Genomic DNA, 11,401 nt, shown 5'->3' on the forward strand with positions numbered 1-11,401 from the left:
TAAAATAACAATAACGAGGCTATATACAGGGGTTCCCTGTACCAAGTCAATGTGCTTCCATGGAACTCCCATCTCATATTGCTCAAATTAAGAAAAAATAAGATACAGCAACACTTCACTGCACAATGCCTCTCCCCTATTTGACCTAGATATTTTGTGTGTATGTATTGATATATAGGCTACAGTATGTGTGCCATTTTTAAATGTATGTAGTTCTGTCCTTGAGCTGTTTATTAATGTTCTGTGTTATGTCAGGTTTCATGTTTTGTGTGGACCCCAGGAAGAGTAGCAGCTGCTTTCGCAACAGCTAATGGGGATCCTAATAAAATACCAAATACCAAATCTAGCGCACATGATTCTAATAATTAGCTGGTTGATAAACTCAACTACAACTGGCATTAGTGCAAAAACCTACAGGAGGGTAGCTCTCCAGGAACAGGGTTGGAGAGCCCTGGTCTATGGTATGACTAGTGGGTAGGAAAACAGTGTCCACTCCACTGTGTCTCTCCGGGCGGCAGGCTGGTGCTGACAGGGCAGGAATGCTGCTGTTCAGATAACAACAACAGGCTGGCAACGCTAGAACTCTCTCAACATAACTCTACATTGGACCATGCTACTCTAGTCTAGCTGTGCCTTCACAACAACAGAACCCATGTTTGGTTCAGTCAGTTAACTGGGGTTTCACTATATGATCTGAATACAGAAATTGTTCAGCTACTGTAAAGGCCCAAGGCTTGGTTGGAGTGGAGGATACATTTACATTACATTTAAGTCATTTAGCAGACGCTCTTATCCAGAGCGACTTACAAATTGGGTACAGTGTATAGGACTATAGTAATGTGCGTGGATGCGGATTGTAACATTGCCACCCAGTAGTGTTTTAGGGTTACTCGATTCTGCTTTGGAAAAACAGCCGAAATCCTAACATCTATTTTGGGAATGTTGCAAGATCTGCCTCATACCCTCTCTGTGTGCCAGGGAGAGTTGAGATGAGAGGTATACTACAAAGCAGGATCATTGAGTTAGCCAGCTAACTCCTAAATATTCTGAAATAACTTTTTTTTATTTGTTATTTTTTGAAATGGGCATGGTCTAATTGATTCAAAAACCCAAAACACTTACAATATCTAAGTTTAGCTTGCATAATAAACCAGAAAATCAATAGTTATTTCAGGTTGTTTATGAAAGTTAGCTGGTTAGCTGGATTCTGCTTTGTAGTATACCCCTCTGTTCTCAGTAGCCTTGTTTATACCTGGTGCAAACATGCATCCTGTCCTGATCTTGTCAACATTGACATTTTTAGACATTCGTATACACATTCTTTCAAAATAATATGTATTTATTTGTTTTAAGACTCATATTGATGCCATAAGTCAATGTTCCCACTTGTCAATGATTTTAGAGTGCTGAGAATGATGATTTAAATGGTTTCACTGTCCAGATCTGTCTACACTTGCGCGCCTGACTACCTCTGGAGGTGGTCAGGGAAATCTGATCAGAATCAGAAAAATGTGGGCACAATCAGAATGTGGAAAAGATCAGCACAAAGAATGCATGTTAGCACCAGGTATAAACGGGGCTAGTGACAACACATTCTCAGATTTAGAGCTCCACAACTAACTCACACAACTTTGAGAGTATAATATGGATGAGCTGTTGTCTAGATCTCTCTAGATTTAAGCCCTGGTCTTATGAGTCAGGTAGGTGTCAGGGTCACTGTAAAAGTCAACAGTCCATTGCAGCAGAGTCATTCAGGCCAGTGTCCAGTGAGTGTTTAGCCCTACGTATAAACTGAATGAGCTCTCAGAGAGTTATTTTTAGTCCTGACCTGCAGCCATGACTTCAGGGTCATTCAGTCTCCTAGGGGTCATCTGTCTCCTAATGACCAAACGACACTGGTGCTGCAGGGACCGCGGGTTGTCTGGGGATACACACACATGGATGGACACACACACACACACACACACACACACACACACACACACACACACACACACACACACACACAAAGTCAGGTTATTCTGTTCATGATGATGGCGAGTTGATCTGTAAGATATTTCAGTATTTGCGTTCCCACTGTTTTTTGTCCACTATAGGCAATTGATTATTGTATTTGTGATTATAAGAGGGAGTGGATTATGATTATTAGCAATGATGCTGCATTACCCAGAATGTCACAGATGTCTGGCCACTCCTTCTGTTTCTCCAGGACCCGTAGGAGGTTGGGGCAGATACATGGGTGTCTGACGTAGTCCAGAAGCATCTGTACCACACTCCGACGACAGGGAGATGATTTTACAGAACTGGAGCAGAGAGCGAACAGGACAGCGAGACTGACATCAGAAGGAAAAGGTATTAGCTACACTTGCTGTTATGTTCTAAGTTAGACCAACACATTCTATATCAGCGGCGGCCAACCCTGGTCGTGTGCAGGGTTTTGTTCCAGCCCAGAACAAAAATACAGTACCTGCCTCCCTCCAGATCCAGGACTTACCTACTTCCTCTATTCTAAATCAAAGATTGGGGGCCAACTCCTGGTCTACTGGAATAGACCAGGAGTTGGCCTACAGGACTTATCGAGGCTCTGTAGTCCTGGTTATAAAATAAAGTTATTCTATAGTTATGTTGGTAATCGACCCAGGAGTCGCAGTCCATATCCTGTCCGTTGCCATGGTTACACAGGAAGCACTTGTCTACGTCGTAGCCGTTGTTGAGCAGCAGGCGCAGCATCATGTGATCTCTGAGACAGTACTGCAACGCGGTGGGAAACACTGTGTCACTGATCATTCTGAAGTAGCAGTTGACCTTGGCACCACTGGACAATAGCAGACGCACCAGCTCATACCTGGGGAGGGATGGGATCGGGTTAGACAGGTGATGTCATAGAAGAGACCAGGAAGTAGCAATACATGGGCGCTAGGTTGAAGATGAAAGGTTAAGACAATGTCATAATTCCAAGCGGAAGCGTTAAAAAATAAACAAATTCATGGGACCTAGCATGGGAGCCAACAAACTGTTCCAATAGATAGAAGTTGGTGACATCACTGCTGTGCTCCATTCAGTTTCATTTATAGCTATTGCAGAGTTAGTTTGTGAAACATGGACTACTCTCAAGTAAGAAAAAACCTTCCCTGACGGAGACATGAAGACTTGCGTTATCCCAAAGCTAACACCTAGGCTTAGTTCAGTGGTCTACCACGGTCTTAAGTTACCCATACAGATACGGTCTCATACCTCCCAGCGCGTACAGCCACCAGGAAGCAGCGTAACGGGTCCAGGTCAGTTTTGGCACCGGCAGCCAGCAGCATCTCTGTGCAGGTGACATCACTGTTTGATACGGCGAAGTAGAGCGGACTCTGGTAACACAATAATAACAACATGATCAATTGATCCATTTTGTTTAATTCTTATCCAAAACATCTTACATTTAACATGTTTATAATCAGAAGCCTATATGCAGGGCCGGCCTCAGGCATAAGCGGTTGCTTAGGGCCCCCTGCCGCGAGGAACTCAGTCGGGGTTGAAAGCTAGAATAGTAGAATACACATAGTGCAATTTTGTAAATGTGGTTGTGCATCAGCAGTTTTTCTCTTGTTATGTCAGTCACTGACAGTCACTCAATTAGCCATGTCACACAGGAATCAACCGCACAACTCTGGAGTTACAAGCACCTGCCTCTTGGGCAGGGCTCCTTTATAAAAGAGATTGTGTGTCCATGTGTGTGCCCAATTGTACTACCTGGTTTGTGTGTGTCCATGGATTGTACCTGAGATGTGTGTGTCCAGCTGAGCGTTGACATCGAAGCCTTTCTCTATGAGCAGCTCCAGACAGTCAATATGGCCGCCATCTGCTGCAGAGTGGACTGGGCTCTGGCCAGACAGACGGATGGCTCTCTTAGTGGTGATGGGGATGAAGGTCCTCAGAGCACTGGAACAAACACAACATCATAGATCAGATTGTTGATTATACCATCACTATTGATTATGTTGTTGAAATAGGATCTAGCCTATGAACTGAACAACTGCTTCTAGACCCAGGGATGGACAATTCCTCAGGGACAACACTTTCTAAGAACTGGATAACCAGATAACTCTCTAGCCAAATACATGTCTTGATCAATTGATTTCCACAAAGACCAGCATGCTCTCCAGTAGCTGTACAGTACATCCCTGTTCTAGACTGTTAGTAATATATGCCATTTAGCAGACGCTTTCATCCAAAGCAATTTACAGTCATGCGTGCATACATTTGACATATGGGTTATTTTACGTCCTGGGAATCGAAACCCACAATTCTGGCATCGCAAGGGCCATGCTCTACCAGCTGAGCTACAGTGCACCACGTAGTAAGAGTGAGCCACTCACAGGATGTGTCCCTCATAGGCAGCTCTGTGTATGGGCAGCTGGCAGGCCAGACTGGCTATGTTAGGGTTGGCTCCAGCTTGAAGGAGGAGGTCTATGCAGTCCAGGTTCCCTGAGCCGGCTGCATCGTACAGAACAGTGTCTCCGTTATATGCCTGGGCATTCACGTCGCCACCTGGTGGGGAAGGAACCCCACCCTACTGTAGTCCTGTAGACTACAGGACTACGTATAACAACGATGAGACAGCCTATAGGGAGGAGGTCAGAGATCTGGCCGTGTGGTGCCAGGACAACAACCTCTCCCTCAACGTGACCAAGACAAAGGAGATGATTGTGGACTACAGGAAAAAAAAGAGGACTGAGCACGCCCCCATTCTCATCGACGGGGCTGTAGTGGAACAGGTTGAGAGCTTCAAGTTCCTTGGTGTCCACATCACCAACGAACTATCATGGTCCAAACACACCAAGACAGTTGTGAAGAGGGCACGACAAAGCCTATTCCCCCTCAGGAGACTAAAAAGATTTGGCATGGGTCCTCAGATCCTCAAAAAATTCTACAGCTGCACCATCGAGAGCATCCTGACTGGTTGCATCACCGCCTGGTATGGCAACTGCTTGGCCTCCGACCGCAAGGCACTACAGAGGGTAGTGCGTACGGCCCAGTACATCACTGGGGCAAAGCTTCCTGCCATCCAGGACCTCTATACCAGGCGGTGTCAGAGGAAGGCCCTCAAAATTGTCAAAGACTCCAGCCACCCTAGTCATAGACTGTTCTCTCTGCTACCGCACGGCAAGCGGTACCGGAGTGCCAAGTCTAGGTCCAAAAGACTTCTCAACAGCTTCTACCCCCAAGCCATAAGACTCCTGAACAGCTAATCATGGCTACCCGGACTATTTGCACTGCCCCCCCACCCCATCCTTTTTATGCTGCTGCTACTCTGTTAAGTATTTATGCATAGTCACTTTAACTCTACCCACATGTACATATTACCTCAACTACCTCAACTAGCCGGTGCCCCCGCACATTGACTCTGCAACGGTACCCCCCTGTATATATAGCCTCCCTACTGTCACTTTATTTTACTTCTGCTCTTTTTTTTTCTCAACACTTTTTTTTGTTGTTGTTTTATTTTTACTTTTTTTGTTTAAAATAAATGCACTGTTGGTTAAGGGCTGTAAGTAAGCATTTCACTGTAATGTCTGCACCTGTTGTATTTGGCGCATGTGACCAATAAAATTTGATTTGATTTAATTTGATTTGATTTATTTACATTCAACTATTTTTCAGTTCCTTGCAATTGTATTTTTGGCTATTCTTCAAGAATGTTTATTTGCCTTTTGTTTTGACAATATATTTAAAAAATGTAATCAATGTATTCATCAAGGACAATCTAAGGCCTCTGATTGGCTCGTACCATTCTGTATGAGTATATCTAGGACCTCGGCGTGGGCGTACTGGGCTGCGATGCCCAGCGGGGTGACATTTTGCCCATCTATAGCTGTCACCTTGGCCCCATGTCTTAGCAGAAGCACCAGGATGGCACTGCAGCTCACCTGGCAAGATAACACGCACACTTTTTAAGGAAAAGGGAATTACAATAAAACATTGTTTTTTTATGACATTTTTGGCATTCCAGCACCTTGATGAAGCAGTAATATAAACAAGACTACAGGTGTAACTCCAACTCACCTTTGCTGCCTCGTGAATGGCCATCCACTTCTTCAGACACACCTGTTCCACGAAGGCCCCACAAATGATCAGAGTGGACACCATGTCATATGATCCCTGTCTCACCGCTAACACACATCAACACATAACAAAACAGCACATGCATGCTTGATTGACAACATAGAACAGTGCTTGAATACAGTATAGTGCAGTGCCAGGTGTGTGTGTGTGTGTGTGTGTGTGTGTGTGTGTGTGTGTGTGTGTGTGTGTGTGTGTATGACTGTGTGTGTTACCGAGCAGCAGTGGGGACTCGTTCAGGCTGTTGGTTTTGTGTGGAGACGCTCCATGCTGCAGCAGAGTCCTGACATTCTCCAGCAGACCCTCTTGAGCAGCCAGAATCAACGCTGTGTCCCCGTCTGCAGTCACATCCTCCACAGTCACATCACAGGAAGCTACAGGGTCACACACACAACAATAATGGGAATTAAACACATGTATTAGGTGTTTCATTAGTACCTAATATCCCAGTAGCAGAGTGTTATAGAAGCAGTACTGTAAGTGGCTACTGGTATTTGAGGTACTATTTGTGAGGTACTGCTGGTGAGGTGGGCCTCTCACTCAGCAGGAGCTGATCCAAGACCTGTTCCTGGGACGGCACGGCTGCTCTGTGTAGGGGAAGCCACCCTCTGCTGTCCCTCTCTGTGAACGCCTGCAAACCAGAAAGCTCACACATCACCAATGTGGTCCTCTGTAGCTCAGCTGGTAGAGCACGGCGCTTGTAACGCCAAGGTAGTGGGTTCGATCCCCGGGACCACCCATACACAAAAATGTATGCACGCATGACTGTAAGTCGCTTTGGATAAAAGCGTCTGCTAAATGGCATATTATTATTACCAAGGGAGAGACACCACACAGAACCCTAGGTTAGGGTTATGGCTAGGGTTATGGCTAGGGTTAGGGTTGAACCCTGATGTGGACATAAAACTAGGGTTAGGGTTTATGGCTTAAGGGCAAGGGTTGGGCTAGGGCAGTTTGAAAGGCATGGTCGGTGAGGGGTAGTCCTACCTTGCTCGATGGTAGTCACTATCCTCAGATAGTCACCACTGACTGTTTGTATGCTGTTGAAATATGGGTAAACTAAGTCAGGGAGAGGTAACATACTTATTGTGAGATGTGCGAATAATACATGGATGTAATCGTCTCCATCTTCTGAATACCTGTCTATTGATGAATCTCGAATACTCTCTCGAATGGCATACTCAATGAGCTCCTCCTCACATCTATCGACGTCCTCCATTCCTACAGAGAAATAAATTAGAAACACCATGAACCTCAAAAACACATGTCACTGCAGTCTGCATAGATCAACAGACACTTCCTAAACTATAGGCATACAGACAGGAATGACATTGCAATGATAAGTTGAAAGGTTTTAAAGCATCTTCGTTACTATCAAATATCTCAATGAATGAGCAACTCCAGTCTTACCTGTGAAATCTCCAGTCTCCGAAGGTTTGTTGGCTGCAAACTAAGTTTTATGTTGGTGTTTGCAGGAGTAATGGGATATTTTTAGACATGACCTGCTTGTAATACCAGCCCCACATGCTCTGAAAATGCCTGTCACGCTGTTACATGCAGTGTTTAACTATCACACTACAAGTTTATCATAATAAGATGTAATTTACTATAGGAGACATACAGTATAGACAGGCTGTCCGGCTTATAGCATACAAGTCCTACATTATTTGGATATTGCTAGTATGTGTAGTGTACCCACTTCGAATGATAGTAAATTACAATTTTTAATACTTATTTTCCCAATATAATAATTGAACTTGTAGGAGCCGTTAGTTAATAACATGTATAAGAGGACTCATGTCTACTTCCTACAACTACACAATCAAACATGATGAGCTTTTATTTTGAAAAACGAGGACGCGTTGACGTCATTTTAATTCGACAGAAGTGTCCCAGAATCCATTGCGCCCAAAATCATGGCAGCCGTTCTGAAAAAGGTACGAGTGGAGGTCATGTTATGATTTTGTGAAAATGTAATGTGCTTTTGTTTATTCAGTTAGTTTGCTTTGACTTTACAATTGATATGGGCGTTGTCGCGTTCTATTGACAAGCATTATTGTATGCTAGCTAGTGTAGCAGGCTGGCTCGTCTTCTAGCTAAAAAACTTAGCTAGCTCATTTGCTGCAGGGTTCGCGGATAGCTACTTCGATCTGCTATATAAGGGTTAGTTACCTAGATCAGTGGCTTGTCCGTTGTGAAGTAAATATAGCCAACTTCATGGCTGACACGATACTAACTTAAAGCTACATTACGTTTTATCCATATGTTCTGTAATGTTCCACCTTCCTTCTGAATGCCATATGATTATTTTACCCAGGAGATTACTAGCTAACCATGTAGTCTCGCGTGCTAGCTAGCTATTATGCTCATTGTGTGTAATATTTTCCCCAGACAACAGGCTTGGTGGGACTGGCCGTATCCCACAACCCCCATGAGGTGAGTCCATAGTAATCACCATAATATACAGCATTAGTAGTTTTGTAGCTGCACTAATGACCATAAACAGCAGTAGTAGACCACACCTACTTTTGTCTGATAATGTAACTCTGGTGTGTGTGTGTGTCCTCAGCGCCTGAGGATCCTGTACAGTAAGATCCTGGCATCTCTCCAGGTCATCCCTCAGGATGCAGCCTACAGAAAGTACACAGAACAGCTGGTCAACGACCGCTTTGACCTCATCAAAGCCGTAAGTTACACTCCAACCATGGTCAGGTCCAGAGCAGACTTGGGGCAAATGTTTTCAAACGTGACCTGGGCTATTGCACTGACAAGTTTAACACAGTAGAACACCAATCCTACCAGCCCTCATTGTAACTGTGAGTTCATGTATTAGCTTGAACTTGTATGAACCTCTTTGAGGGTATCCCCTTGTTGACTTTTATATTTGATATCATGTTACGAGACATTGTTTGGGATGGGGTCTGTGTGTTTCAATCCATATAGATAATTTCATTGTCTTTCTTCATTTCAATTGAAAGGAGCCTGATGTGGAGAGACTAGAGAAGAAGATCAACTGTGGTCAGATCGAGGAGGTCATTCACCAGGTACAGAGAGGAGCCTCACACTCATTTCATTGCTTTGTATCTTCCTCCTAAAGTTGCTTTTTCTAGCCCTGTTTATGCCTGGTTTCAACATGTGTTCGTTGTCCTGATCTTGTCCAAATTCTGGTTGTGGCCACATTTGTTGACAGGTGTAGACAATCAAAAGACGCATTGTGATCTGATTGTGATTAGATCTTCCTGACCACCTCCGGAGGTAGTTGAAGACGCATCTTGTGCGGATATCCTTGAAGTGTAAACAAATCCAGACAACGGAAGCGTATAAATTTGGCCAACGTCACGGTTGTCCCGGCCTTTCAAAAAAAGTTGACCGGACAGTTGAATTAAAATCATGGTCTTTAGAAATCAAGTGCCAACTGGCACTGTGGTCGGATATGCTACAGTCCAATACCGCGTCCAGCTCTGATTTAAAATTGGCATATTGAAAAATATATTTGAGACATTATCCCGAATGAGAGAAAAAGGGTTCTCCCGTTCCCACATCCAATGCCAGCGCAAAATCAAATATTTGAAAACATCATAGGCTACAGAAAGGCCAAGGACTGTAATAGCAGAATTTAAACTGAAGTAAAAATATATTGGGGATGCATGCAGGGATGGACTATGATGGAGTTGCAGCAGAAGAGAGCAGTGCATGACACTTGTATGGTAAGGTATAGGCTTAATGTTCCTCCTGTACCTTTATATCTAGCCAGAATGAACAGTGGGCAAGTGGTGAATAGGCTATTTCAGTTGCTGTATCAGATATGAAAATAATAGTGATATTATAATGCAATCCTTTTCGATTATATTATGTGCATTTTTAGCATTTCTCAGATATCAATTAAGTGCGGAAGATGTCCAAACTGATGCGAAAAGGCGCATATGTTTCTGTAGCCTAAGCATGAGCGAGGCGACTCCATTAGGCTAATGTAGGCTTCAATACGAAGGACTCTTTAGGCTACTTTTAGATTGACAGTTTGTTCCTTTATAAAGCCTTTGCTTTACATGCTTGCTCCTTTGCACTTTTTATAGATTGCTGCATTTTTATAATTTGACCACACGTCTTGCTATAGGTTATCATATTGAGGTACCGTTAGCGAATTATCACTGATCAATGATTTGGAGGAAACTAAACCACGGTTGTTCTCCCAGCATGTCACTTTTTTTTATTCCTTTGGTACTGTTTAGGCCTATACTAAAGGTTATTTACAATATTAAGACAACGTATGTAAACATCGATGTGTAAAGAACAACCCTGTTCAGACCTGTTTGGATAATGCGTTGCGCCATTCAGAGATGCACTTTGTAGCCTACTCTGTAACTTAACCTGTTTCTACTGTGTGCATTAGGGCCTAAGTGTAATTTTTATTTTTACTGTGCAATATAGGTATTTTGCAAACACATCCAGATACTCAGATCGTTTGTGTGGTGACTTTTTTGGTGATGGGAGAGATTCTCTGAATATTTATTTTGTACGGCTGTGGACAGGTCCAGGTTATCGGGACAGTAGCCTATTACACCCAGTCTTAAATCATTGGGTAACAAAAGTAGGCTGTAATGATGAGTATGAAACTATTGATTATAAAAGTGTGCTGTTTTCTGTCGATTTATACAGCGTGTCATAATGGAAGGTCCAAGGCAGGTTGGATGAATTTGTATACAGGGAGGGACCAGGGAATCTGGTCACAATACGGACGAAGTGGGTAGATAATTTTATTACCGTGTGTAGATGCAACAAATCTCGATCAGATCATCTTGATTGGATGACGACAGCCTTGTTAATGCAAGATGTAACCACGGCTACTGAGACTTTGTTTTGTTTCTCAAACTATTTTGAAGCATTCAAAAACCTCCCTCATAGTGTATTTCCCTCTTCCCTTCCCCATTTATCCTACATCCCTAGCCTTATTTGACCCACTAATTTCCTTTTCCCTCCAGGCGGAGTGTGAGTTGGCCCTATCCAGGAAGATGGCGGAGTGGAAACCATGGGAACCACTGATTGAAGAGCCTCCCGTCAACCAATGGAAGTGGCCCGTTTAAAGACTACTTCCTGTATTTATCATATGTCTGTTTGTGTCAATGTGTAAGTACTTCATGCCCCATTCCCAATGAAGCATGTACAAATAAAACTGGAAATATTTTCCCTATCCTTGTAAAACTAATCTTTGACATTTTGCCTTGTGGGTACTGGGTGATAAAAAAATCATTTTTCAGACAGTTACATAAAAACACTCAGCCAAACCAAGGAGAAT

The 11,401-nt window shown here is 43.5% G+C and overlaps 2 protein-coding genes across 2 annotated transcripts; one reads left to right on the forward strand and one right to left on the reverse strand.

Moving 5' to 3' along the window:
- Positions 1–25: 25 nt before the first annotated feature.
- Positions 26–7,579, reverse strand: LOC121543973 (ankyrin repeat and SOCS box protein 15-like). The gene is made up of 13 exons (XM_045208298.1): positions 7,519–7,579; positions 7,248–7,329; positions 7,031–7,148; positions 6,649–6,739; positions 6,324–6,482; positions 6,052–6,158; positions 5,777–5,915; positions 4,365–4,536; positions 3,739–3,927; positions 3,235–3,354; positions 2,533–2,845; positions 2,167–2,359; positions 26–1,921 (listed from the first exon to the last, which is right to left on the reverse strand). The coding sequence occupies exons 2-13, from the start codon at positions 7,325–7,327 to the stop codon at positions 1,818–1,820; spliced, it is 1,785 nt and encodes a 594-aa protein (XP_045064233.1). The 5' UTR covers positions 7,328–7,329; positions 7,519–7,579; the 3' UTR covers positions 26–1,817.
- Positions 7,580–7,975: 396 nt separating this feature from the next.
- Positions 7,976–11,296, forward strand: LOC121542514 (NADH dehydrogenase [ubiquinone] 1 alpha subcomplex subunit 5). Its single transcript, XM_041851909.1, has 5 exons — positions 7,976–8,045; positions 8,500–8,544; positions 8,678–8,794; positions 9,087–9,152; positions 11,088–11,296. Exons 1-5 carry the CDS (start codon positions 8,025–8,027, stop codon positions 11,187–11,189), a joined length of 351 nt encoding a protein of 116 aa, XP_041707843.1. The 5' UTR covers positions 7,976–8,024; the 3' UTR covers positions 11,190–11,296.
- The last annotated feature ends 105 nt before the right edge of the window (positions 11,297–11,401 follow it).

This window comes from Coregonus clupeaformis, chromosome 28 (genome assembly GCF_020615455.1).
Source record: "Coregonus clupeaformis isolate EN_2021a chromosome 28, ASM2061545v1, whole genome shotgun sequence".
NCBI lineage: Eukaryota > Metazoa > Chordata > Actinopteri > Salmoniformes > Salmonidae > Coregonus > Coregonus clupeaformis.